The following is a 26,486-nucleotide window of genomic DNA, read 5'->3' as shown; positions in this document are numbered from 1 at the left end:
ACACACACCCCTGTAATGTTAGCCAATGAATCACAGTAGTCTAGTCCAACACTTGACTCATGGATTCACAGCATTGCTACGAGCCCAAGGGAATGGTACACACACACACACACACACACACACACACACACACTCACACGCACGCACGCGCACACGCACACACACACACACACACACATACATATGCTGTTCTCTATTCTAATGTGACTCTTGAGTCATGTATTCAGACAGAGGAAGTGGTCTGGCCAAAAGGCTTGCTGGCCCTGGGGAGTCATTATCACGCTCTGTTTCTGGGCTGCGTTCTCTCTCCCTCTGTCCCTCTGTGTGTGTGTGTGTGTGTGTGTGTGTGTGTGTGTGTGTGTGTGTGTGTGTGTGTGTGTGTGTGTGGAGCTCTCAGCCATTAAAGTCAGAAAAGAAAACAGCAAAATAAAAGTGGACACAGAAACTATGTGCAGGATTATCAAAGATTCCCAATCTCTAAACGCTGGTTATGGCCTTTGAGTATATTACCAGAAACTGAATTATCAGGATATTTAACTTGATATTTCCCGTCTTCTGTGAGAGAAACTTGTCTCTAGAAGTTTCTTTTGTAAGTTGACAGCAGGGTCATTTCATTGACGAGTCACACGCTATCATATTCAGTCACACCGAGTAGTTCTGAGCTGTCACTCTGCAGCCAATCGGTTTCATTATTGTTGTTTATGTTTAACGTGACAGTTTTTGAGACACATAACAGATGACCAGTGACAGGGTTTCAGGATGTTGGGGAAAGCAATTTATTTTGGACTTGCTTTGCTTTAACTTGTTAAATAAAAGCTGGCACTTACAGTAATTTGACACATAAATGACAGGTTGAGAGCGTGTGAACAGATTCTGCGTAGCAGGTGTCAGCTCACACCGGGGTTTTTAATTATTTTGGTGTTTTTGTTTTAAGACTTGTTCAAAGTTTTGAAGGAATTCACTAATTAGTTCACCTGCAAGTGACAACTTCCAAGAATAGATGTTCCTGAAGTGTTGCTTTTCTTTTGTGAATACAAATTGTTAGCCAACTCTGAATTTCTAAAAATTGAATTTGAAGCGTAAAGTAAAACCAGCTATTTACACACTGTTTCAAGTTTCTATAAAGTTTCTATAACCCTCGGGTAAAATGGAAAAATTAGGCAACACTATCCGCACATAATTACATCTTCTCGTCTCTTCTGCTGTTGGTTTTCGTCTCCGATTTCTCTTCAATCCTTCAAGATACTTTCAGTTTAGTCCCACATATGTTGCGTCAAGTTCCCACCTTGCTGTGGTGAGATTAAACATATTTCAAGGCTTACACAAACTAATGATAGACGAGCACAAACACACACACACACACAGAGATACACAAACACATATTCACATCAATCACAAGACTCAAGGATAATTAGCCAGATGATGAGCCGCTATGGGATTAACTGTCAACACTGGGCGGTCATGTGGTCAACAGGAGCAAAATGAGCCCTGAGGGGATTTTCTCATCTACTGAGCTATCACACACACGCACACACACACACACACACACACACACACACACACACACACACACACACACACGCACACTTTATCCATATGGCAAAGAAAGGACAGAAAAGTAAAGGTCAAGAAAGTCTGAAGAATCGCACAGCGACAGCAAGGAAAACTCATTTGTTGCTGTTGTAAAGGGATGTGTGCACACAATCACTTACTGTCAGCTTCTTGCATGCGCTGAATGATTTTAGAATACCGATAGCCTCGGTGCAATTATTTTGAAGTCTACTTTGGCTGGATTGGCATTGATCGGACGCCTGGCTCTCCAGAGAGAGACACTTCAGTTTAATGTGGAATACAACATGGAGGATCTGCAGCTGTGTGCCAAATCTCCTGTCAACCATGTCAGGCGCCATAATGGAGCTTCATTGGCGATGCAGCTGTGTGCAAATGAAGCATCAATACTATGACCACTGGGCTAGGAAATGAGATATCTGACATATAGGTGTGGGTCAATGAAGTGACTTTACTGCCTTAATGAAGTGTAATTAGGTACACTTGTTTCTAAATGTGTATCAGTGTAACCCGACGTTTCTTGTCTTTCATGTGAACTTCTATCCTAACACGAGTCCAAACAGCTGAAAGGTTGCCCGCCTGATGGTCCAGCTATATAACATATAAGTATTAATGTCCTGAGTCTGTACCTCCATAGTTTCAGTCACAATCTTCTATAAAGCCAGAAAAACAAACAAGTGGAAAGCAACAACATTTGCTGTTTATTGCAAAGGTGGAAGTAGTGCGACATCGTTATACTGCTGCTTTGCAAACATCCGAACTTAACTCTTCCCATGAAGGTAGAGCAGATCTGTAAACACCTGTTTGGGCTGCTTTTGAAAGGAGCTAAGCATACATGTTCTAGAAATGCAGCATTGAAGCTCGAGCCTTTATTCCTCTATTCAGGGGATATTAGTATCATCTGATTAATTCCTTAATTGCTACCATCTCATTTTTACTTTGTAATCAGTTCATATGCCAAGACCTTTCGTTCAAATTGCACTTAAAGGACTTCATTGACATCTAGTTTCTCGTATTGAACGAACACACGTCAGAATTGTTGATGGACGCAGAATTTGTACGGATCATATTTCTGTGTTTCGTCTACATGGGTTTCAATTGGATGTGTCAAGGTGTTTGAGGGGAGAGTCCGGACGCTGAGATGAGATGTCATGTTTGCTTTGCGTTGCATTTGAAAAAGGATGTTAATGGAGCAAACCAGCGACCTGGTGTTGCTGATGAGCTGTACCTCGCACACTGTATCAGTCTGGGTCTAATTGAATTAAAGCTAATGAGTTTACTGACAGCATTGTCTGGATAATTAGTGCAATGTCCTAATCAACACAACAACCATTTAAGAAGTCCAATCTCTAACTGCAGTCAATTAACATTACCCTCCATAACAGACGGGAATGAATGATCACTAAACTGTTAATGTTGTTTTTGCTGTCAGTGTCACATTCATCCCTTTCATAAAGATTAATCTGTTTGCAAGGGAAACGTTTTATTAAACAGTGTTTTCTCCTCTGCTCTCTTCTAGGCTCCGTGATCAGAGGAGAGAACAAGAGGAGAAGAAAGGCAGTGAGGTGAACGCTGGTGATGAGTATCCACTCCAACAGGCCCCTTCTCAGCTAATGAACTAGGAAGTTCATCAACAACATTTCGTTAGCAAAAACAGGATATCGCCTCAGTGGGAGCGGCGCTCCACTGAGAGGAACCAGAAAGTAGGGGGAGGCGTGAAGTGCACAGTTGCTCAAGTCGGGCACGGGTGCGATCCTGACGATGAAGCGGCAAGGCCTTGGACCGCTGAGGGCCTTCCTGGTGCTGGTGGGAATCTCTGCCCTCTGTAGCGTTGCATTAGGAACCCGGAAAGAAAATGCTTCTCTAGATCAGAGAGGCCACAGACACAGACATCCAGGTATGACAACAGGAAACAGTTCTCCTCATTAATGTAGTAGTCGATACCAACACCTGTGAAATTCCACGATTCTCGATACCAGACGAGACGCTGTTTGTCTCGAGAAGAAGTAGTACCGTGACGTTTTCAGAATTTTGGAATCGACTTGGTACCGAAGTATCTTGTTCTCGTGACATCCCTGCTCCCTATCATTTGCCTTTAACATGTGTCATACTGTTGTTGTTGTTGTAATCATCACGTCTTCAGTGCGGCTGAATAACTACGTGTTGAAGCGCTCACACCACACACTTTTCCTCAGCTGGGATTCAAACGGGTGACTCATTATTCACAAGTGGCCGCTCTTTTCATGACGTTCCTGCTTTCCACCCACTTTTGAATTCAATCTATTGAAAGTTCTCTCGTAAAAATAACTGCAGTTATGGTGATAATTCAATAATTCAACATAGATGGATTTAAAAGAGACATGTCGTGTTGCTTTTAATCATTTAGACTGAAATTGGTTAGAAAAAAATAAAGTATTGATGTGTGTTTCTTGCAGGTCACTTGTCGCTGCATAGACACAGACAGAGGGCGGGGAAGGAGGGGCAGGTACTGCACAGGTCCAAACGAGGATGGGTCTGGAATCAGTTCTTCGTCATTGAGGAGTACACTGGGCCTGACCCGGTTCTGGTGGGCAGGGTGAGTACAATAAAGCATGAAAAACACAATGAAAACCTAAAAAACGGTTACTGTTTAACTAATAGTCAAACTGACCTTCATTTAAAATCCTAGTGGGCGTATGCAGAGTGACAGCAAATGTCTAACCCCAATAGGATTTAAATGTGCTTTTCCCATCTCGTCAAGAGAAGAGTGTAAAAAAAGACTGAGGTCATGTTCACGTTCAAGGTGAAGATGATTGGTGGTACTCCTCCCCAACAACGACATCACTCAAACCAAGCAGCGGCTTTCACAACAAACAACAAATTGTGTTTACAATGCATCATATTTCATCGTCTCGGGGTTGTAAAGGAAGAACGAGACTTTAAATGAATGTTGGAACATTGTTCAGGGTTTTTTTTGGAGATGATAACGTTTTAAATCTTCTACCTATTAGTGTTTGCCTGTCTCACACAGCACATCTACCAGCCTGTCTATCTCAGCCTTTCCGCTGTACACATGAGAAATAGACGCCTCATGTCAAGCCAGGCTACAAAATGTATTCCAGTCTCACTCTGTAATCACCAGTCCTGGCTCTCTTTCTTTCCTAAAGTTCCCCACCATCTGAAATCCAGATGTTGTCATTACCAAACCTGCCTCGGCATATGTCTCAGTCTTTGTTTTACTTTGTCTCACTCGTTTTTGGTGTCTCCCCCCCTTCCTCCCCCCTAATTCAGCTCCACTCAGACGTAGACTCAGGCGTTGGCAACATCAAGTACATCCTGTCCGGCGAAGGTGCGGGAACAATCTTTGTTATTGATGACAAGACGGGCAACATCCACGCCACGAAAACCCTGGACCGCGAGGAGCAGGCCCAGTACACTTTAACGGCACAGGCTGTGAACAGAGACACTAACAAGCCCCTGGAGCCACCATCAGAGTTCATAGTGAAAGTTCAGGACATCAACGACAACCCCCCTCTGTTTCTACATGGGCCGTACTATGCCAGGGTGCCTGAGATGTCCAATGTTGGTGAGTAGGGCAAGGGAACAGGAGGGGGTACTTAAGGCTTAGGTTTTTACGGTATTTAAAATGTCCAAGGCTGCGGAGAAGAAAGTGAAATGCCAAACAGGAAAGCTGCAAATGGGTAGATTGGATTCAGGATTAGAATGGTGGGCTCGGGACATATGTGCATGTTAGCTGAGCAATGCACCTTATGTGCTCGTGTTACAATAAGACAGAAGAATGGTTCAAATCTCAGTCCTAATTTTAATCTAAACTTTAATCTAAAATGAGGATTGCCAGAATGCTTCTCAAATGCTCCTCTTTAGTTTGTTGCAACTAAAGCCTACCCTTTCTTAAATGAAGATGCTGACCTGCAGACTTCTTTTCTTTCCAAATATCAAATATCATTTCAGAAGAGATACTCAATAGTACAGAAAAGCTATCCATTGCATATTGAGTGATGTTTCTTAATGAAGTCACTGATGGAGTGCATCTTCAGTGTTGTTTGTCTGCTAAACAGCCTTTTTCATACATTATTAATTATTACTGAAATCTGACAATAGGAAGTGTGACAAAGAGCTGGATAACAGACAGCACCATGAGCTGACATTCAGCTCCTGAAAAGCCCTTTATGTCTTTTTTTTCCTTCTATGCACAAAGAATGGGTTCAACCACAAGCAGCGGCAAGGAAATATTTAGCAGTAGGTTGGCATGGACAAGAACTGCTGCCCTCTCTTTGGAGTCTCCTTACTTAGAGCTTCTGATCTTTATAGATTTTCTTTCAAAATATTATGTGGTCTTGGAGAGTCTTCAACCCCTCGAGGCTGACCTGAAATGAACCACACTGGCAGTGGTGCTGCCTGAAACTCTGAAAGCCAGATAAATCCCTTCTTTGAATGGACCGGACTTCGAGAGAAAGAACTTCTGAATAAGTTCTGTTCAGGCTTTTGTTTCCCACCCATCCGCTTCTTAAACTGAAACCTCAAAACAGAGGTCTGGCAGCGGTTGCCATCGTCCTCAACCTCAGAAATGGAACAGAAAGCAAAGCTGTGATTTGACTAACGAGGTCCATGTTCCCTCATGGATGTCAGAATTAGAACGGATAGAGAAGGCCGTCTCTTATTTACCTTGTACACGAGCTTCCACATTGAGACCAGGGTTGAAGAAAACTTGATTGCAGTTATATACCCAAAGGAATGTGCACGAAGGAGGATAGTGGTGCTCATGCAACCGCAACTGGAAACATCAAAACAGCATATGAAAGTGCAAAAGATTGTAAAGTAGCTGAACCAGCAAAAGCACACCGTGTTATCGATATGAAGCACCCAAAGGGCCCAGCTAATATCATCCAGTTCCAAAGAGTCAGCGTCAGCAGATTCAGACCTGGAGTTCCAGTCCAACGTGTGCCACCTAAAGGCAAGGAAGGTACCAGCTCCAGTTTACAACTGGTGACATGTTGTATCATCTCAGATGAGGAAATACATAGCTTTATATAATAGTATTATACTTGCACCACTTAATGTGCCAGCTGCATGTACAAGAAGAAGCAACAAAGAAGTAGCAATGCCGGCTGAAGGTCCGTCTTTGAAGGTCTTCTGGTCGAGTGCCTGAAAGTCATATATGTTTAGAAAGAACATTGAAAGATGAATTAATTTACAAAATCTTCAAAAGTTGACCTGGTGGTGGTATTTCACAGCCACAGCTGTTTTTTGGATTTGACTGATCATCCCTGTTGGTATTAATTATTTGTTGGTACAGAATAAAATGTAAAATCTCATAAAAGTACAGAAAGAAATGCTTTAAAAAGAATGAAACGGAACTATTCTCCCTGCAAACGTAGCAAATGTTGGGTGGTTCATGATGCTCCTACAGGAATCAGTAAGTTTTATGAGTTGTGTCTCATCTGAAAAAGGGGACTTCACCAATAATGCAAAGTTAACAGAACGTATTTCAAACTCAGCTTAAACGTGTTTTACACAATTTACAGGAAGTGAATTGCTGTTGCCTTGTTATTGAGTTTCCGATCAGCCAATGGGTTTTGAAGTGGTTGTAGTTGAACTCTGTCACCACACGGTGGAAATATAATGTTTTATTTAAAAGTTGAAAATCGCCAGAATCGGAGAGTGGATTCCACCCCACAATGATGAAATGTAGGGAAATAGGAGTCGAGAGCAGCCTCACAGGAGCAGTTCAGATAAAGTGTCAGAGAAAAGGCGAAATGTTCTCCTCATCCTGCCGGCGCAGGTGAGTCGATGCGAGCTCTGTGACAAGTTTGCATTGTTGAACCGCATCACTCGTCTGCCATGTCTTTGTGTCTGTCCTGTAGGTACGTCGGTGATGCAGGTGACCGCTTCAGATGCTGATGACCCCACCTACGGTAACAGTGCCAGGCTGGTGTACAGCATACTGCAAGGACAACCGTATTTCTCTGTGGAGCCTCAGACAGGTGAGGCTGAAAACAGAACCCTGCCCCAGGTCAACATCTACACCACATCCAAATGTAGCATCATGCAAAAGACGTAGACTACACACAGAAGACACGCTACCACACCAAACAGCATCCTGACGAAGGACAATATGAAGTCTCGTCAAGCAAGTTCCACACTTTGTATTTGCTCAGTTAGACAGATAGTTAGGCGATGTTACTCAGGGGCCTTCACAATGACTGGAGCAGAGCGTGACTGAATATCTCAGTGTGGTCAGTGCGTCATGTTCCATGCAACCACACACTTTCATTTCTCAGGTGAATCTCAGATCAAACAAAGTCAGCTCTGAATAATCTTTTCTTGATACAACACAATGTGTTACTCCTCAAATCGTCGAGTGTCATTATTATTAGTTATATTGAAGTTGATATTTGCATGATTGTGTAGCCCAACATTTTAGACAAGCAGTAACTGCTGCACCCATCAGGCGCAAACTATTTGTCGCCAAGACCGCACTGAAAACCTAGATAGTGACTGCTGCAGGGATCGTGTAACAGCTCATCCTTCCCACTGAAATTGGTGAGGAAAAGAAGGCACTGCTGTAAAGATGTCCACAGAGGACGTTCAGCACGGTCCCTGCAGAGCCCAGGCCTAATATTTTGGTTAGCATCAAAAGAAGAAATTAGATGTGTGCAGAGAGGTTAGTGCAGACAGACGTGCAGCTGTGTCGGGTCAGACAGGGTGAAGAAGAACAGGAAGACGGAGGTTATGGTCAAGAAGGAGAGAGAAATTGGTTTAGAGAGAGTGAGTCCGTGGAAAGAGAGGTTAGGGCACCGAGAGGGAGGAAGACTTGGGCAGAGTAAATATCTGGCTAATCAAACCAGTGTTGGGTATTTGACTGGCTCAAATCCATAGCTCGCATTTCTAATTGGTTTGGAGATTATCAGCTTTGCATGCTGTCACACACACACACACAAACATACACACACATTTGGCATGACATGACAGTAGAAAGCCTCAACTCCAAGACACTGCAGCTAGACATGTGGAGAAAGAAAGGGAGCGATGGAAGGGGAGCAGCGGCTGATGAATTAAACAGAAAGGAAAGATTACTGGGGCTTGAAATGAAGAAAAATAATACTTCACACATGTTTAACTAGAGTTCTTATTTAAATCAACAATAAGTGATGGTGTGTTTCCTTGCAAAATGAAATATCTGGAAATAAATGGCAGCCACTCTTGGGAAAGTAAATCACATAAGTACAAGTTACACCATTTAGATTAGTAATGACACAATAATCATAAAGAAATGTGAGCGTTCATTTGATGTTCAAATCTGTGCATTCAGGTATAATTCGCACAGCATTGCCGAACATGGATCGCGAGGCCCGTCAGGAGTATGATGTCGTCATCCAGGCCAAAGACATGGGCGGGCACATGGGTGGGCTGTCGGGGACCACCGAGGTCAAGATCACCCTCACAGACGTCAACGACAACCCTCCAAAGTTCCCTCAGAGTGAGTACAAACACCTTCTCTCCTTCTCTCCAGGTGTCACATCTTCTCAGCTCGTTCCATGCATGAGCGGACAACCCAGAAAAACATGGCGCTAGCTGCAACGTGCAGTAGAAGCTCGGGAAGTTACTGTAGGAAGCATAAAAGATAACTTTAAAAATCAATTATTAAAGGTTTTTTACTGCCCCCCCCCCCCCCTCCAATGTGTCTCCGAGGGATATTTGTTGAATTAGTGATTTGCTGAGCAATAAAAAGTATTGAAATATTTAGCCTGGATTTATCAAGCGCTGTAGATTTGATGTTAAGAGAAGAAAGACACAGAGAGACATAAAATGTGAAATACTTATTTTTTTAAATCCTGAATTTATAAAAGAACGTTGCATCTTGTTTTGTTGTTGTTGTTGTTGTTTCTGCAGGTATATATACATTCCTATAAAACACTAATATGATTCATCTATTATTAAGCTGCTAGCACCTAAAGAAATGGTAGATTTCTGATCTTAAAGAAGCATCCAGGAGGGAAGATTTGTGCTTCAGATATATATCACATTCCACACAGCACCACTAAGTCTGTAGATGGTGCATATGGCAGGAGAGCTGATGTTCAACCAAAGACTCACTCTCTCCTGTTCACCCGATAGAAACAGGAACATTGTAAACCTCAGCAGTGATTTGCACGGCTGCATTTCTTCCAGTCTTCTTCTATGTCCAACACCCCGTCTCTGTTTCTGTATCGATCACATCCTTCAACATGTCTCGGAGTTCCTTTCTGTTGTTGTTGTTGTTGTTGTTGTCTTCTTTATTGTTCTTCCACGTTCTCCCCTCCCTCGGCCCTGAGCAGAGCAGCTTCTGGCAGAGATTCAGCAGAGTAGCTGAAGGAGTGGATGGAGAGAAGACGAGAGAGGAAAAAAGAAGAGACGAGGGCTCAGGATTTAGCCTGTGGAGAAGCTGAATAGGAGAAGGAAGAAGCAGCGAGGGAGGGAATGTAAGAGGCGCAGAGCTGCAGAGAGAGAGAGAGAGAGAGAGAGAGAGAGAGAGAGAGAGAGAGAGAGACTGTCAAAACCATCACTCCACTTCTTGTCTTCTAACAAGCTCACTGTGCCAGTGCCTCACAATGCAAAGCTTCAATTTGATTCTGTAGGTCAAAACATTCTGACGGAGTTTTATGAGGAATAGAGTTTAAATGAAGAAGAAAATAGTATTTCTCTCGTGCAGATGTGTCCATACTGAGATCTCCACATTACAGTGCCATGGCTCATAGCACACAGCTAACAACAGCTCAGCTATAAATTCAATTCAAAGATAATTATTTTTGCAGATATCCAATGTTTTTTTTCTTGCTAATTGCAAGAAACTCTCTCCTGTAGTGGAACTAACATATTGTTTTGCCTACTTGTATTGCAAAAGCCCACTGGCATATGCAGCCATAACATAAAATACACACTCACTGGGCGAAATAAGAAAACTAATATAACTTGGACACATGTAAAACATGCCATATGTATTTTCTATGCAACATAAAACAACGTGGATGATGCCGTCTCTGAGGCAAATCTGACAATAAAACAAATAACATAAAAGAAGCTGCAGACATATTTGTTTTTACACCTGCTTTGTCAACAGTTTAACGTAACACGTCGTCTTATCGGTCGTATCAGAGGACATTCTCATTTCCGGACAGCGCGGACATTTCATTTTAAGTCCTTTATCTGCCGATGACATGCCGATATCATCGTGCATCTCAGCAGTCGATTCTGTGGCAAAAGGACAAAGCATTAATCCAGCATTTTATTCAGCACAATAACAAAGAGACATCAGTGAGGATGAGTTCTCTTACCACAGGCCATCCTGCTGTTCCCAGATCCAAAGTGGATATAAAACATTTAGAAAATAAGATAAAAAGGACAACATGCAGGTTTTTATACCCAGACATTATCAGTCATAAGTACCTCTTTGCATTACTTCTAAACATCAGCTGTGCTTCACTGGCGCTTTACATCTGCGATACAAGACAACACATCAAATACCAATATGGTGTGGAAGCAGGTACCCTTGTTTAAAACAGGGAAAGCGGTGCAAACACCTGCAAGAGAAAGCCTCCCAGATGGTGTGAATGAGGACAGCGATTACTTATTTAGTAGTTGGGCAAGAGTGAGAGAGTGGAGAGAGAGAGAGAGAGGAACGGGAAATCAGATAAGAAGAAAAGAGTGAAATAAACAGAGAGAAAGAGAAAGAACACCAAGAAGGAGATAAAAACAGACAGAGATATATGGCACAGCTTGACTCCCTCTCATGTGCTCCAACAGCTTCTCACTTTCCATTCAAGCGGTTAGATTTGGTTCCTTCGCTCTAAGGCTTGATTTCTCTGTCTGTCTCCGTTTCTCACACTTTCTGTCCTTGTAATTCTCTCGCTTTCACCTCATTATCAAGCATCTTTCGTTTGCCACTCTGAAAATCAATCACGGCACAGAGAGGAGGAGGAGGAGGAGGAGGAGGAGGAGGAGGAGGAGGAGGAGGCAAATAACAAGCGATTGTTCTTAAAGCGTCTTCAGATTGACTGCAGTCTCTTTAACTGTCGGCACTGAGATGGTTTCGTTAAATATGGTTAATATATAAACATCTGAAGCTGTGGAAGACAATATTTTGGTTAATGTCTGCAGGATTGTATTTGCACATATCGTTTACCTCCAGTGGGATTACTTTTACAGAAGCGTCTGTTCTCATCACCGAGAAACAAACAAGAATCCGTCAATGAAAAAGCCCCTCCATGACATGAAAGGATGATTATCATTCGGTAAGAGCCAAACCTGGGGGAGGAACTTCTCAGAGAAGTTTGGCCGGAAATATAAGCAATGTGTGAAATGTGTAAAACTTAGCGCGTTAATTTCAATTAATTAATCACAGAAGAAAAAAATATATAAATAAATATTAATTAATTTAGATTAATTAATCTAAGCATGTAATTAGTTCGATTAATTGTTTTAATCGCTTGACAGCCCTAGTTAAAATAAAATAAAGCGAGCAATAATGTCGACATAAATCAACTTTTCTTGAAAAGTAAAGGCACACTGTCGCACTTTTTTTCTACAATTAGCACTTTATGCTGTTTGGTTAATGAGACTCTCACATATTACATCATCACAATGTGCAGAACTACCTGGTGGAGCAGCGCATCACGTAAGTGAGGAAGTTGAAGCATGAAGCAGCTCTGAATCATCCCCCAATATGGAATTGGTAATACAAATAGTTTTAATTATAAAAACAAGAATCAGTTTAGAGCTGATAACCCACCACAGTGACATTACAGCACAGACACATTGAATGAATCAACAAATCTCTACTCTCTTAACTAAATACATAAATATCTGTTCAGCACGTTTTCTAATCGATGTTTAAACCACTAATATAAAATGCATCTGCAAAAGAGTCACTCTGATAACACATAAACGTCACCAGTGTAAATACATTATTGTTGGTAATCACATTAAAAGTACTGATGTAGGAGATGGTGGTCATTACGGGAGTTACATTTATGAGGCTCTTTATTGGTGGATCTAAACTTTGCTCGTTTTATGAGCTTTTCTTTCCAAATTGTACATCTGTGTGAAAACAAATAGCACAATCATTTGGGTAATGAAGGCATCTAATGACTTCTCCAATCTCTCCTACTTGCTTATTCATAGAGTAACTGTTGAAATTGGTTTTACGGAAGAAAACACGTAGCAAACGGGGGATTTACGCGCGCTTGACTCTTTATCTGTTGAAGTGTTTCATCCACCGCGGTCCTCGACTGTAAATATACATTTCCTGTATGAGCTGTGGCTGGTTTTTAGCCCGCAGCCAGGTAGAGCAGGCTGTGTGTCCTGTCATACAATGTTTAACTCCGCTGCCACGAGCCACTGAAGTTAAGCTTCTTAGGAAAAGCAAGAATGGAATGACAGGAGGAGAGACGGAGGAAAGGGGTAAAAAAGGAGGGCAGGGATGAAATGAAATTTGCCAAAAGACGCACGCAGAAGAGGAGGAGGAAGAGGAGGAGGAGGAGGGGGAGAAACAGGGCGGAGAGGGGGAGGAGAGGTGAGGATGAATGGAGGGATTTGGAAGGAGAAGCAGATGAGAGATGGAGAGGGAGGGAAAGATGTTTGACGTAGGATGATGGACGGAGGTGAGCAGGATTTTATGATAAAATGAGACATAAGACAGATGACATGAAGTGGGGGGGGAAAGGGTTTGAGAGGTAAGAGAGGATAAAAGTGGAGAGAAACTAGACATATGGTCTCGCTGCTTACATTCTGAAGCCAGGTGTCCCCTCACCTGACACTTTAGGGGGTATTGATATCCTTTGAGCAATAGGAATATCCTTTGGGCCATATGAGACAGATGGTTGATGTTAATGCCTTCTGCACTCCAACACTGACCCTGCGTCACACAGTAAACATCGTGGCATCCAGCCAGGAATCCTCCAAAGACTCTAAAGTGTGTTGAATCCAAAAGCAAGCTGTGAGCAGAAACTCACACCAACATCACCGACGGCCAGTTAATGCACCGCCTTTATTTTGTCTTCCAGGCGTGTACTCCATGTCTGTATCAGAGGACAAAGTGCCAGGAGAGGAGGTGGGCCGTCTCAAGGCCAAAGACCCTGACCTCGGGAGCAACGGGATGGTGAACTACCGCTTGATAGACGGAGACGGACTGAACATGTTTGAGATGAGCACTGACTCTGAGACCAGAGAGGCTGTTATTAAACTGAAGAAGGTAAGAGACATGTGTCAACCTAGAACTCATTGTATTTAACACATGTGGGGGGACACTCTCTCTTCTAGCTGCTAAACGCTGCACTGTGTTCCCAGCAAAGTGTGACTGTGTGCTGTTTGGTGCTGAGTGCACAGTGAGTTTCTGAGTCGTCTCTGGCTGAAAACAACACTATTGCAGCTGAAACTCACATACAGGGGATAATTCATCACCACAACATTGTTCACACATTTAAATTACTGCTCTTATAACACTGATTAAAGGAAAGGCAGAAGGGGGGGGGGAAGAAAGAGGTTGGGAGGACAGATAAACAAAGTTACAAAGTTGAAAGGATTGTTAACATTTGAAGATGTATTCATAGCTTGACAGCTCACATTGAAACCACTTCCACAATGGGAAGAATGAACGCTGCAGTGGAAACGTTGGCTGTTTTTGTCCCTCTGGTGAAAACTCTGCACGGGAACATTTGATTGGCTGCAGCCGTTTCTGGTGAAGAAGTCAACGCTGTATTAGCTGAGTGGCTGCTTCATATGTGCACACTCACACACTTTTTCAATTTGCCAGCACAGAAACTTTTTCTATAGACAAAGCAGTTTAGTGTGAGTCTCCAACAGCCCATATTTAAGTCAATATGTGTGTGTTAATGTAATGTATTAAAAAAGAAAGAAGGATAAGGGGGGGGGGGGGGGGGGGGGGACACACACGTCGCTCATGCTTCTTATTGTGTTTGATATGAACACTAACTTCCATGGTTGTGTGAGTGAGAGTGCATTAACTTCCATGTTTCCCGAGGCCATCTCCTGCACTGTGACTGTGACCCACACATGCACACACACACGTGCACACACACACACACACACACACACACACACACACACACACACACACTACACAACGGTAGCTTTCAGTGATCCAGCTCAGCACACACAATTACTTTTTCTCACTCTGTCTCTCTAATGTACACACACACACACACACACACGCACACACACACACACACACACACACACACACACACACACACACACAATCACACAGTCTCTTATTCTCTCTAATACACACAGTGCTCTGTCAAATACACAGAAACTCTCTCTCTTAAACACACAGACACGGACACACACACACACACGGACACACACACACAGACACACACAAACACACACACAGTTGTGTGTGTAGCTGCAGGTCAGGATTACGAGCAGTGAGCTGGGGTAGCCGGCTTTTTCCGTCTGAAGTTAAAAAATTATATTTTATTTATATTCAAGCTATCAGTGTGTGGGGGAATGAGGAGACGTACACCAAAGACAGTTTTGTAAAAGGCTCCTTTTTTATCCTCTTTCGGATTGTTATCTTAGAAATGAACAGAAGAGCGTTTTAGGTCTGTCAGACATTCAGCCCACAGAAACGCAGCGGACCCTTATTTGGGGAAAGGCTTGGCATTGGAATATGTAATTACAGCGTGTGCTTGAAAGCGTGATGGCATTCGTGGCAAGCTGCATTTCCTGTCCAGACAGCAATGACGCTGCTCAAAAGAGCAGCCGGCCTTAACCCACAGCTCATTTTTACTGATGCTCTGGGAAAATCTGTGTCTGAATCAATCGATACAAGTCTGTTTCATGCCTTTACTCACAAGCGCCTGTCTGAGCGATTCCTTTGCAGCTCAGTGCGAGAGCATGGCATTAAGACTGCCAGGGTAAGCAGCTCTCATCCCACTGGTGTCGACAGGGCTGAGCAGGGAAATGAGTGAGTGATAATAATGAGTAATGCTCCCTCTCCTCTCTCAACAACTACAATGTGTGTGCCCTGGTGCAAGGCAGTTAACCCACAGATCAGTGGAGCAGTGGAAAGCTATGTGACAGCAGTGGGCAGCGCTCTGGTGGGAAGTTTTACATTTGGCCTGATTTGAGTAAGAACTGGAATAAAGATTGTCTTTACTTTATAATAAATGTAAAAAAAAGCTCAAGCAAATGTGCAGTTATCAAAAAAGAGAAGCTGTCAACTGACTAATGATGAGCAAAGACAGTCCAACAAAGTAATGACAGCAACTGATTACACTCAAGTGGGCACTGAGTGTGTGTGTGTGTGTGTGTGTGTGTGTGTGTGTGTGTGTGTGTGTGTGTGTGTTTGAGGCTTACTGATGGCAGGAGCTATCACACAACCACACCTCTACATGGATCCTCCCGTCTCTTGGTATAATAGCTTAATAGCCGGATGATGATTTGAAGTGTGTGTGTTTGTGTTTGTTGTGTCATGATGCCTCTCCGGGGAAATCAACACATTTTGGCCCCTAAAGGCAGCGCCACACACACACACACACACACACACACACACACACACACACACACACACACATACACACACACACACACACACACGCTACGTACACTCATGTACAGCCTCACACCTAAACACACTTTCAAATCAGTGTCGGGGTAGCCTTCAATAATCTCTGTTCTCTCTCTCTCTTTCACACACACACACACACACACACACACACACACACACACACACACACACACACACACACACACACGGATGAGCTTTAATCAGCTATTCTCTTTCAACTGTGTCCTGACGAAAGCAGTCCACAGAATATTAAGGAGCCAAGTGTGTGTGTGTGTGTGTGTGTGTGTGTGTGTGTGTGTGTGTGTGTGTGTGTGTGTGTGTGTGTGTGTGTGAGAGAAAGAGAGTAAGAGGGGGAGGTATTATTGTGAATATTATTATCACACTGATTACAGGGAGAGAATGAAGAGAGACCCAGAGAGCAGAAAGGGAAAATAAAAGAACTGGGTCACATCTATCCTGCTAGCATTGTACCTGTCGTCAACACGCTAAACATCCGACACCACAGAGTCAGACGCCGCCGCGACTGAATGAGTGAGGAACAATCCGTTGAGAAGAAACTCCAGCATCGAGTCATCTGGCAGCCGCGTCACATGACAACACTTCTGATGAAAGAGCTAATGCGATCTAAGAGTGACCTGCACATGAGACGGGGACCGGCCACTAGGGCTCGGCGACATCAATATTTTTCAACACATACCTCCAGATCGATATCGTAGGGTTTACTGTTGTTGAAAAAGATTTACACGATGAGATTTTTGATATATAATCATCAGTAATGTGGATATAATGACTAAGTGGGTGAAAGGAAACAGCTAGAACAGTCTGGTACAACTGTTTACTGTAATGCAGCCTTTAAAACCAGGAAACACTTAAATACCATATTACGTTCATTTGTACGTCATCCAAAATCTAAGATGATATCTAGTCTCATATCACGATATCTATATAATATCGATATATTGCCAACCCCTACTGGCCACCATGTTTGACTGCGGACAACAAAAGGAAACAATAACATCAATGTATTGGCGTAAACCCTTCGTCTGCTATCATCTTAATTAGGTTCAGAACCTTGTATCAACAATAAGCAGTGTTGCTTCCATATACAGTGAGATCCAGCCAATCAGAATCATTGGGACTCTTGGTAACCACCGTAATCACTGGTGAGCGTCGTGTGTTGGACTCGTACATCTCCAGCAGCTTCACTGCTCTTACAACACTTCACACAGGGCTTATGAGCCAGCTCTCCTCCCACTGGGATTGCATTAAGTGATGGTGGCTGAGAGATGAAAAGATCAAGCTGACTCCTGGGACTCTGCCAGTTCAACATCAGCCATACTGTCTGGAAAAATAGTGATGGGGGGGGGCGAGGGGGGGAGTGGTTATTATCTGGGTTCATAATATAGCAATGATACTCAAAAGAGTATTTTTTTGCTGTGATTACGACTACGAAAGAGCGGATGAGAACAAGTCGCAGCCAAGTGCTGTTGGCAACGCACAAGTCTTCATAATCATGGCTGAGAGCGTCCCTCTGGTGTTATAGCTTGTATACGATGACTGCCAACACACCGTTGACGCAAAGGTTTTCCTCTGCAGAGCATAAGAATGGAAGTCCGGAGAAAGAGGAAGATTCATTAGATGCTCCATATTTGGCTCAGGGTCATTGCTTTGTAATTGCTGTGCCACTGAATGAAAAGGTGACGTGAGGAAAATGTGCAATGTTTTCTTTTTGGGCATTGAGCGGCATGCATCAAAGCACACACACACACACACACACACACTCAAGTCAATTCAATATCAAGGCCATTACAAGTCAATTGGTTTTCTACCAATATAGAGAAAGTGAATTGGAGCTCGATTCAATATGTGGGAATTGAATCTCAGGGTTTTACGATGGCCTACCTGTAATATTGAAAACCTGTGGCAAGGATTTTAAATAATAATGTATTCATAATTTACCTGTGTCGGTCATAAAAGGGTGCGATGAATGAAATAAAGACAGTATAACTGCCGTTCCTGTGGACCTGGGAATTACATTTCATCACCCACAATATCACCCAAAACCCTCTGTACTCCATTTTATTACGTGGGCTCCCAAACTCCCAAACCTGAAACACACATCAACAGAAACAACCAAATGATTCATTCAGGCCCCAAACCACTCATATCATATCATGTAATATCAAACTGGTGTGCATGTGGGTTACTCCTGCTTCGCTGATCTGTAATAGTTATGGTAATAGTTGGACTGCGACTGTGATAAGGGGATGATGTGAACGTTTCCATTCATGTAGCAACAGCTCCCCCTACCAGAGGACGAGGATGCAGCACTCTGCACCTCACAGCCCGTCTGCAGTGGAGATGCATTGACTCAGCATTCAGATCCTTACACTGCAACACGTTGATATACCATTTCAATGATTGTGTACAGATAGTGTTTGACAAAGTGTGTCTCTCTCCCTCTCAGCCAGTGGACTTTGAGACTAAAAGGTCGTACACGTTGAAGGTGGAAGGATCCAACCCTCATCTCGACCCTCAATACCTCGCATGGGGGCCGTATAAGGACGAAGCAACAATAAAGGTACGCATGTTAAAATAAAAAGTGTGTTTGTAAGACGAGGAGTGTGTGTGCATGTGTTTGATGTGACTAGGTGGATATCACAGGAGTCTTGTGTGTTTGTAGATATCAGTGGAGGATGCAGATGAGCCTCCTGCGTTCGTAGCTCCCAGTTACACTTTTGAGGTAGAAGAGAACGCGCCTGAAGGCTCCCTGGTGGGACGAGTCCACGCCAAGGACACTGACGTTGCCAACAACCCCGTCAGGTAACACAGAAACACACACGGTGTACACACACACACACACACACATGCACACACACACACACACACACACACACACACACACACACACACACACACACAACACATTAACTCAGTCAGGCTCGTAGCAGTGGGAGAATTTCATTTTTCACACCAGTGTAAATTGGAACGTCGCCAAGAAGTCCTCCCTTTTAAATAGCGTTCCTTCAGCTTCACTGAACAAACAATATGACTCCCAGAAACTTCACTTTACACTCGTGTTGTTATGCAGAAGCACAGATTACATATAAAGACGTTTTCAACAGAACAGGATTACAGAAGCGCAGAAAATCAACAGAAAAACAAACACTGAGTCCAGCCTTAGTGCTTTGTAAAACAATATAAATGCCTCACTTATGTTATTTCCTATATACAGAAATGGTACATTACTTATCCAGATAGCTGTTTGCAAAGTCATGATTCTTTGTGTAAGCACATTATTTCCTCCCGTGTAATAACACTGTTGTGTGTGTGTGTGTGTGTTAATTCTTCGTGTAGGTACATGATCCCGCTGTACACAGATATCGAGCAGTTCTTCAGCATAAACGCAGAAGACGGGATGATCACCACAACCAGACCGCTGGACAGAGAAGCTCAGGCCTGGCACAATATCTCTGTGTCGGCCACAGAGATAGGTACGTATGCACGGACACGCAGAAATAGAAACATTTGAAGAGAATTGGGACTGAAGCTACAGACACACACACATTACAAGTGTTTGAACTGTGTGTCTTCACGGTCTCGTCCCCTCAATCACCTGTTTGAAAGAGAAGTGACACAAGGACGATGAGACCGTCACCGACACTTTCAGCCATTTCAGAAAACCAGTCGGGCTCCAGTCAGCCTGAATGTGATCTTGCCTGTTGCATGATTTATGCTTCTGAAATGATATACTCTGATATAGGAGGGAGAGACAAAGTCAAAGATGAACAAACAGATGGAAAAATCCCAGACAGCCACCAGACTGTACATTTTCTGGCCTCCATCATTCTGCGGTGCTGGATACACTCCATGACATCTTATGCACAACATTTAAGTGGATTCAAGCTGCTGCCTGTAATTTCTTTCCCTCTGGGTGGGACTAAAGTTAGCATTTTTAGCTGTGAGTGTTGGTGAAGAACTGCCTAAACCTTTGCAAACTAATTATATATTCAGCTCCAGCTAGGAGGGATTGGCTTCATGCACATGCTCGGTGGTGATATGTGTTAGTAGTGTTCATTTAACTGTTGCATTCAGTGCAGTTTCTCTGGAAATGTGTTGCTCAGAAAGAGAAACGAACGCAGATCTGCTGTGTTTACTCGGCTTTGTGTAGATGTGCAAGTTATCTGGGATTGGAGTGGATGAGGTGGTTACAGTACAGAAGGTTGTCAGGTAGATGCTCAGTGACATAAAAAGGTATCCAACCCCCGATGCAGTGAAACAGATGAGTATTCATCTCCACCACAAACACTCCTGCTAACTATACAGAGAGAGTGATGGGGCTCAGGAAAGGGGAATGCCAGTCGTGTCCCTCCAGAGCTTTCTCTCCCCGGCTTCGACCCCACAAACTCTCCAGCCAGCAAGCCACAGTGGCCCCACCCTGGTATTCTGTGGTCGGAGCTCAAACTACCAGAGCGCCGCGTGGTTTCTCTGTGGCGTGCTAGACGCCAGACTGCCAGATGGAAACGGGCTTCCAGCCCACAAAACGAGGACCATTGCAGGCTACGCTAACCGCTAACAGGCCCTGGAAAGCTAAATAAATGCCTAGTAATAACAGGGTAGTGGAAAAGTCATACTGACTAGAATTGCAAATATGCAAGGAGGCAGTACAGTGTCAGATGTCTGCTTTTGTTCTTCTTTAAAAGATAAATGGACAAAGAGAAAAATACGCTTCTGTCAGAGTTTCTTCCTTAATATTGAAAGAAAGAATCAGGAGTTGTATGTGACGTTCTGTCTGCATCACACATGTGTTCCCTCGTTTACATCTCCAGCAGGCAGAACTTGACATTTGTCACTTTATCAAAATGGTTTCAGTAAAAATATAAAGTGTTGGACTGAACTGAGTCGCACACTGACACGGATATTTTGATGTCTCACAACATCGCGTCTGTAATTTTTCAAATCAAAAACCGCAAATATCTGGCTGAGTGGCTGATCGACAGGCAATCACAGAAAATATTCACAGTTAGCTTTGAGTTCAGCAAACACCAAACATGGATTACAAGCAAGACACACAAGCAATCACACACACATCCAAGCACAAACGTCTGTTTCTAATGACACTGATGATGATGATGCTTTGGGTTTTTGTATACAGCAAAATACTGATTTTGCCATGTGTGTGTGTGTGTGTGTGTGTGTGTGTGTGTGTGTGTGCAGGAGGACACCACCAGGACACCAAAGTGCGTGTTAACATCAAAGTGAAAGATGTGAATGACAACCCTCCAGAATTTGCCACCAACAATGAAGTCCTCATGTGTGAAACTGTCTCGCCAGGGAAGGTACGTCTGTGTGTGTGTGTGTCTGTGTGTGTGTGTGTGTGTGTGTGTGTTTGTATGTGTGTGTTTTAGGGGATTATGGTAAACACATTTACCCACAATTTGACATTAATGTGTTTCTTTCTGTGTCGTGTGTGTGTGTGTGTGTGTGTGTGTGTGTGTGTGTGGCTCAGGTTATTGAAATAGTAAGTGCAGTGGACAAAGACGTGATGGCTCACAGACAACACTTCACATTCAGCCTCGCTCCAGAAGTCATCCACAACCAGAACTTCTCCGTCAAAGACAACATGGGTAGGTGACCTTATTATATATTATTGTCTTTTATTCTTTTCTTTCTTTCCCGCCCGTTCTAGGAGGCAATCGTGCCGTTTCTCCTCCCCCCCCCCCCTCCCTCCCTTTTACTGAGATTAGATCAAAGCACAACCAGATGGAGGCTTACACTACCTTGTAGAAAGCAGCAGGTGTTCTGACTCTCCCTCGCACACCCTCGCACACACACGTTGTGCGGGCTGTATTAATTGCAGTGGGGTCTCTGTCCGTCTGTACATATATCTTCAGGGTGCCAACTGATTGAATTAAGTTTTGGGAGTGCTAGGAGGGAGACTAAAGGAAAGAAAATGAGAGCCGGAGAGTGAGAGAAGAAGAAGAACACAGAAGTGTATTCTGCTGTTGCACCATGTTCAGTGCAGTACAGTCGCTAGTTTGTCTCACTTGTATTGCTCAGTAATGTATTGTTAAAGTAAACGCTGTGCTATAAAAGCTATTCAAACTCAGCAGTGTGTACTGACTCTTTAATACGTCTTTGGCGAGTTAAAGATTTGGTAGTTTCTGTGGTTTTACTTCTCATCTTTCAATCCATTGACCAACACATGTGTGTCTCTCTCTGCAGACAGCACAGCCAGTATCTACGTGCTCCGCAGAGAATTCAGCCGCCTGGCGCAGGATATTTACTACCTTCCCATCGAAATAAACGACAACGGTTTCCCCTCTATGAGCAGCACCAACACGCTGACCATCAGAGTGTGTTCCTGCGACAGCAGAGACACCATCCTCTCCTGTAACGTGGAGCCTTACGTCCTTCCTGCTGGTCTCAGCACCGGAGCGCTGATAGCTATCCTGGCCTGCATTGTCATTCTTCTGGGTAAGGAGCTAAAACGGCTAAAACCTGAGATGAGTTGGGTTGGAAACGCCCGTTAGGATCACTAACTTGCATAAGATTTTGTCTAAGATTATCGAGCAGTGTGTTTTTACTAAAGCTGTCGTCTAATGTGACAATGTCCAGAGTTTCCTGTCCACACATGCAGCACACAACAGGAGATTGTCCATGTCAGACACGTTCTCACTTGCTGGAAATATTCTGTTTGGTTAGACGAGGGGGGGTTTATGGGACACGGATAACACTGCGGTCACTTAGCCAACCCATGTCTTAAATTTGTCGGACCAAAAAAAATCCCAAATCGACATCTCTGCAATCACATGTTCTTGTAAATGAGCCTTCTTATTATCGGCACATTCGTTTTTTGTTATTTTGTAGGAGACGTGCAACAATGTGCTTTCAAAAACAGCAAATATTCCAATGGTCTGCAGCCTTAGTTTTCTTTACCCACTTGGTAATCCACATTGCAGCTGTTATCCGTCTTTCCTTTTTCTCCTGTAATGTATCCTCACAGGTTTACGCTGCATTCTGCCCACAATAATATACAACTGAGAGTCCTTGCGAAGTCTGACATGATAGTAATTAATGTGTACAGCCCTGAACACAATGATATTAATTAAACTATCCAAGGTCTAATTACACTTTCGCCCAAAGTGCATACTAATCATCTAATGCTCATTTTTCTCCTGTGAGGCATAATCATTTCTGATTCCTATGTTTGTGTTTCTCTTTGGCAGCGATAGTGGTGTTGTTTGTGGCACTGAGGCGTCAGAAGAAGGAGCCATTGATCGTGTTTGAGGAGGAGGACATCAGGGAGAATATTATCACTTACGATGACGAGGGAGGTGGTGAGGAGGACACGGAGGCTTTCGACATCGCTACACTGCAGGTATGAGGAGGGGCAGGTCCGATGGACGATACCGGGTCGAGTAAATGCAGAATGCAAATCTAAAAGTATTTTAAAATGTCGTTCACGCTCGGCTTTGTTATTTGCTGATATTTGGACGTGATGAACTTCTCGTTCACCAGCAAAATCCAAACTTCTCCAGAGCTTTCTCATTGTCTACAACTTTAACAAGTCTTTCCACAGCCTTATCTGACTGGTGCCCCTCTTTGTAATTGCTCAGAACCCAGACGGTGCCAACGGTTTCCTGCCAAGAAAGGACATCAAACCAGAGCTTCAATTTCCCCTCAGGCCCGGGGCTGGCCATACTGCAGCGAACAGCGTTGATGTTGATGACTTCATCAAAAGTCGAATTGCAGAGGCTGACTGCGACCCGACCGCACCTCCTTACGACTCCATTCAGATCTACGGATATGAAGGCAGAGGATCATTGGCTGGGTCATTGAGTTCCCTCGAGTCCGTCACAACAGAGTCCGACTTGGATTATGACTATCTGCAGAGTTGGGGGCCGAGGTTTAAGAAGCTGGCAGATTTGTACGGGACCAAAGACTGCTTCATTAACGATGAGGATGAAGATGACTCTTAACAGTGGTCTTACTCAGTGGACGCCCCGGATTTCTGATTTATTGATTCCATGAGGATTTGTTAACTGAGGGTTAACACTCCCCAGTACCCACTTGTTACCAACTACCACCTGATCAGTTCATGCCAATGTGTCAACGGACGTTAACAGCTCTCCCTTCCACGGCGCCTCCATGGTCCTCCAAGACGATCTTTAATGAACACGTAATGAACGCTTGGACTCCGCTACCACATTCCCACCCCAAATGTCTCGTTTCCCCACCTACAGTATGTCTCTTTCCCTTTCTCTTTCTACAGACTTGAGCTTCGCAGCGCTGGGAGATTTGTTATGTCACCGGTTTGTCAGTTTGAAAGTGAAAATGTTGCTGTGTGATCAAAATGACTTGCTTATAGCTAACTGTTTAGTTTCTTAGAGGTTCTGTATACTTTTCTGGACTAGATTGACGTACTTCCTGGATGGTTCCTGAGCGGGGGTGTATTTCCCTGAGTTGCTAATACAAGAAAGAGTTAGTATGGGTGGGATCCAGCAACTGCCTGATGTTATGAAAGAGAAATAAAAGGAAATGAATATGTGTCGGTGGGGTCAAGCAGTTGAAACAAAAATGCTTTTGTCGTTGTGTGTGCAGAATTCAGCAGGTACTGTGGTTTAGATAGCGTGACAGACTCGGGGTTGTTGATACTTTGAAGACGCTGGCAGTATCTTCACAGTATGGTGGCCTTATAATAAATAAACAACAACTCCAGGGGTAAACACAAGAGAGTAACAATAGAGACCGCTGGCTTCAGTAGCTACGCACAGACACATGAACTCACAAGGACGGTCTGTGAAAACGCTACACAAATACCTTTTTTCTACTCAACATGGATTCAATTGAAAAACTGTGGGCGATTCTTCGTTTTCATTCTTCACTGCAGAGAAGACGTGAAAAGAAAAGCTGCCCTCCTCCTCCACGCCCTCGTGTCCTCCATCCCTCTCATCAACTTCCGATACCGAGTCCACCAATGAATGATCACTTCCTCATTCAGAGTCCACCAACGATGATCAATCACGATGAGTAAAAACCTGTGAGCTCTAAAAATCGCCTTAAACTTAACGGACACTCTTGCAACGCAGTGCATTCTTTCTTTTTCGTTCTCTCCTTTTTGTTTCTTTTTGTAACTTGAAAAGTATATTCAGAAAGCAAACTATTCTCCACGTTATCGGTGTGTACAGAGCAATGTGCAGACATGTGATATATCACTTTGAGGATCCTACTCGCTCCTCGCGCACTCTTAAAATAGGATGGGCCGTTTCTGCCAGCGCGGTAAATGTAGACCGGGAAAATGTGCATTGTGTTTTTTCCCCCAACACCAGCTATGTTGGCAGCAACACCTGTTGTATCAACAAGTGTTGCTATTTAAACATAAAATGTGCACACTGGAAAATAACACAAGGTGTGTTTTCTGAGCCACATATACAGAGAGGCTGAAACCAGAACATCCTTTTTAAAGCGTGTCGGTTCTTGTTCAATCTCTTTTTTAATGTTATTATATTCTGATTATTATTGTTGATTTTGTATTATTATTATTATTATTATTATTATTATCATCATCATTATTATGACAATAATTGTTCTTTCTTTGCAGCTACACAGGAACAAATGTGTGTTTAACTCTTTGCAAAGGTTTCCTTATGGAGCGACGACAAAGTGTTCGATGTTGTCGTCCAGAAGAAACCTTCTGCTAAAAAGTTAAATATCAACTTTGGTTCATTCCCGTGTGAAAACAAGGTCTCTCGTTTCTTTAGTTTCTTTCTTTTCTTCATTATTTGTCTTAGTTCTTTCTCCCTGTTCAAGAGGAAAGCTGTGTTTGTTGCAGTGAGAGAGCGCCTCGTTTTTATTCTCTGTCAAGTTTTATGGTACCGATTTGTACAATTTTAAAAGTTCTTATTTTAGTATACATGCAGAATATTCCAGTATTACAACAAAAAACATGTTAAGAAGATAAGATTTAAAAAAAATGTTACAGCATCACACTTATATTTTCTGAACATTGTAATGTTGCTTTACTATGTGCTTCAATCTCCGAAGCGAAAAAAAAACTTTGAAATAAATGCTCTTTTTATAAAATGATATTAAATTGTGTGTGGGAGTGAACTTTGTGTTATTACTTCATGGGATACATTTATACTGAAAAGACATCCATTAGCTGGCAGATGGTCTTCCTCGGATCAATGCACAGAAGGTTTTACAAATACAAGAAACAAATGGACCGATGTTCAATCAAACACGAGGTTAGGGTGCAGGTTTACGCTCCTTTTCATGACATGTCAGTTTCTTTTAGTCATCTTACATATACCACAGTTTGTTTGCTAAGGAAAGAAAACCT

General features: G+C 43.2%; 1 protein-coding gene across 2 annotated transcripts in view; it reads left to right on the top strand.

The window, feature by feature from the left end:
• The window catches only part of cdh11 (cadherin 11, type 2, OB-cadherin (osteoblast)), a 79,677-nt gene extending 53,445 nt beyond the window's left edge, over window positions 1–26,232 (top strand). For both annotated transcript variants that reach the window (XM_029449342.1, XM_029449343.1), the window contains exons 3-16: window positions 3,089–3,466; window positions 4,005–4,144; window positions 4,840–5,134; window positions 7,434–7,553; window positions 8,882–9,049; window positions 13,611–13,798; window positions 18,609–18,722; window positions 18,825–18,964; window positions 19,499–19,635; window positions 21,359–21,480; window positions 21,651–21,768; window positions 22,367–22,618; window positions 23,371–23,522; window positions 23,761–26,232. In XM_029449342.1, the coding sequence (XP_029305202.1) occupies window positions 3,331–3,466; window positions 4,005–4,144; window positions 4,840–5,134; window positions 7,434–7,553; window positions 8,882–9,049; window positions 13,611–13,798; window positions 18,609–18,722; window positions 18,825–18,964; window positions 19,499–19,635; window positions 21,359–21,480; window positions 21,651–21,768; window positions 22,367–22,618; window positions 23,371–23,522; window positions 23,761–24,123 (2,445 nt within the window). In that variant the 5' untranslated portion in view covers window positions 3,089–3,330 and the 3' untranslated portion in view covers window positions 24,124–26,232. The remainder of the gene's footprint in view (window positions 1–3,088; window positions 3,467–4,004; window positions 4,145–4,839; window positions 5,135–7,433; window positions 7,554–8,881; window positions 9,050–13,610; window positions 13,799–18,608; window positions 18,723–18,824; window positions 18,965–19,498; window positions 19,636–21,358; window positions 21,481–21,650; window positions 21,769–22,366; window positions 22,619–23,370; window positions 23,523–23,760) is intronic.
• Window positions 26,233–26,486: the final 254 nt, after the last annotated feature.

The sequence above is a fragment of the Cottoperca gobio genome, chromosome 15 (genome assembly GCF_900634415.1).
Source record: "Cottoperca gobio chromosome 15, fCotGob3.1, whole genome shotgun sequence".
Taxonomy (NCBI): domain Eukaryota; kingdom Metazoa; phylum Chordata; class Actinopteri; order Perciformes; family Bovichtidae; genus Cottoperca; species Cottoperca gobio.
Note: the sequence above shows the minus strand (reverse complement) of the source record. Positions and strands in the feature narration are given on the sequence as shown.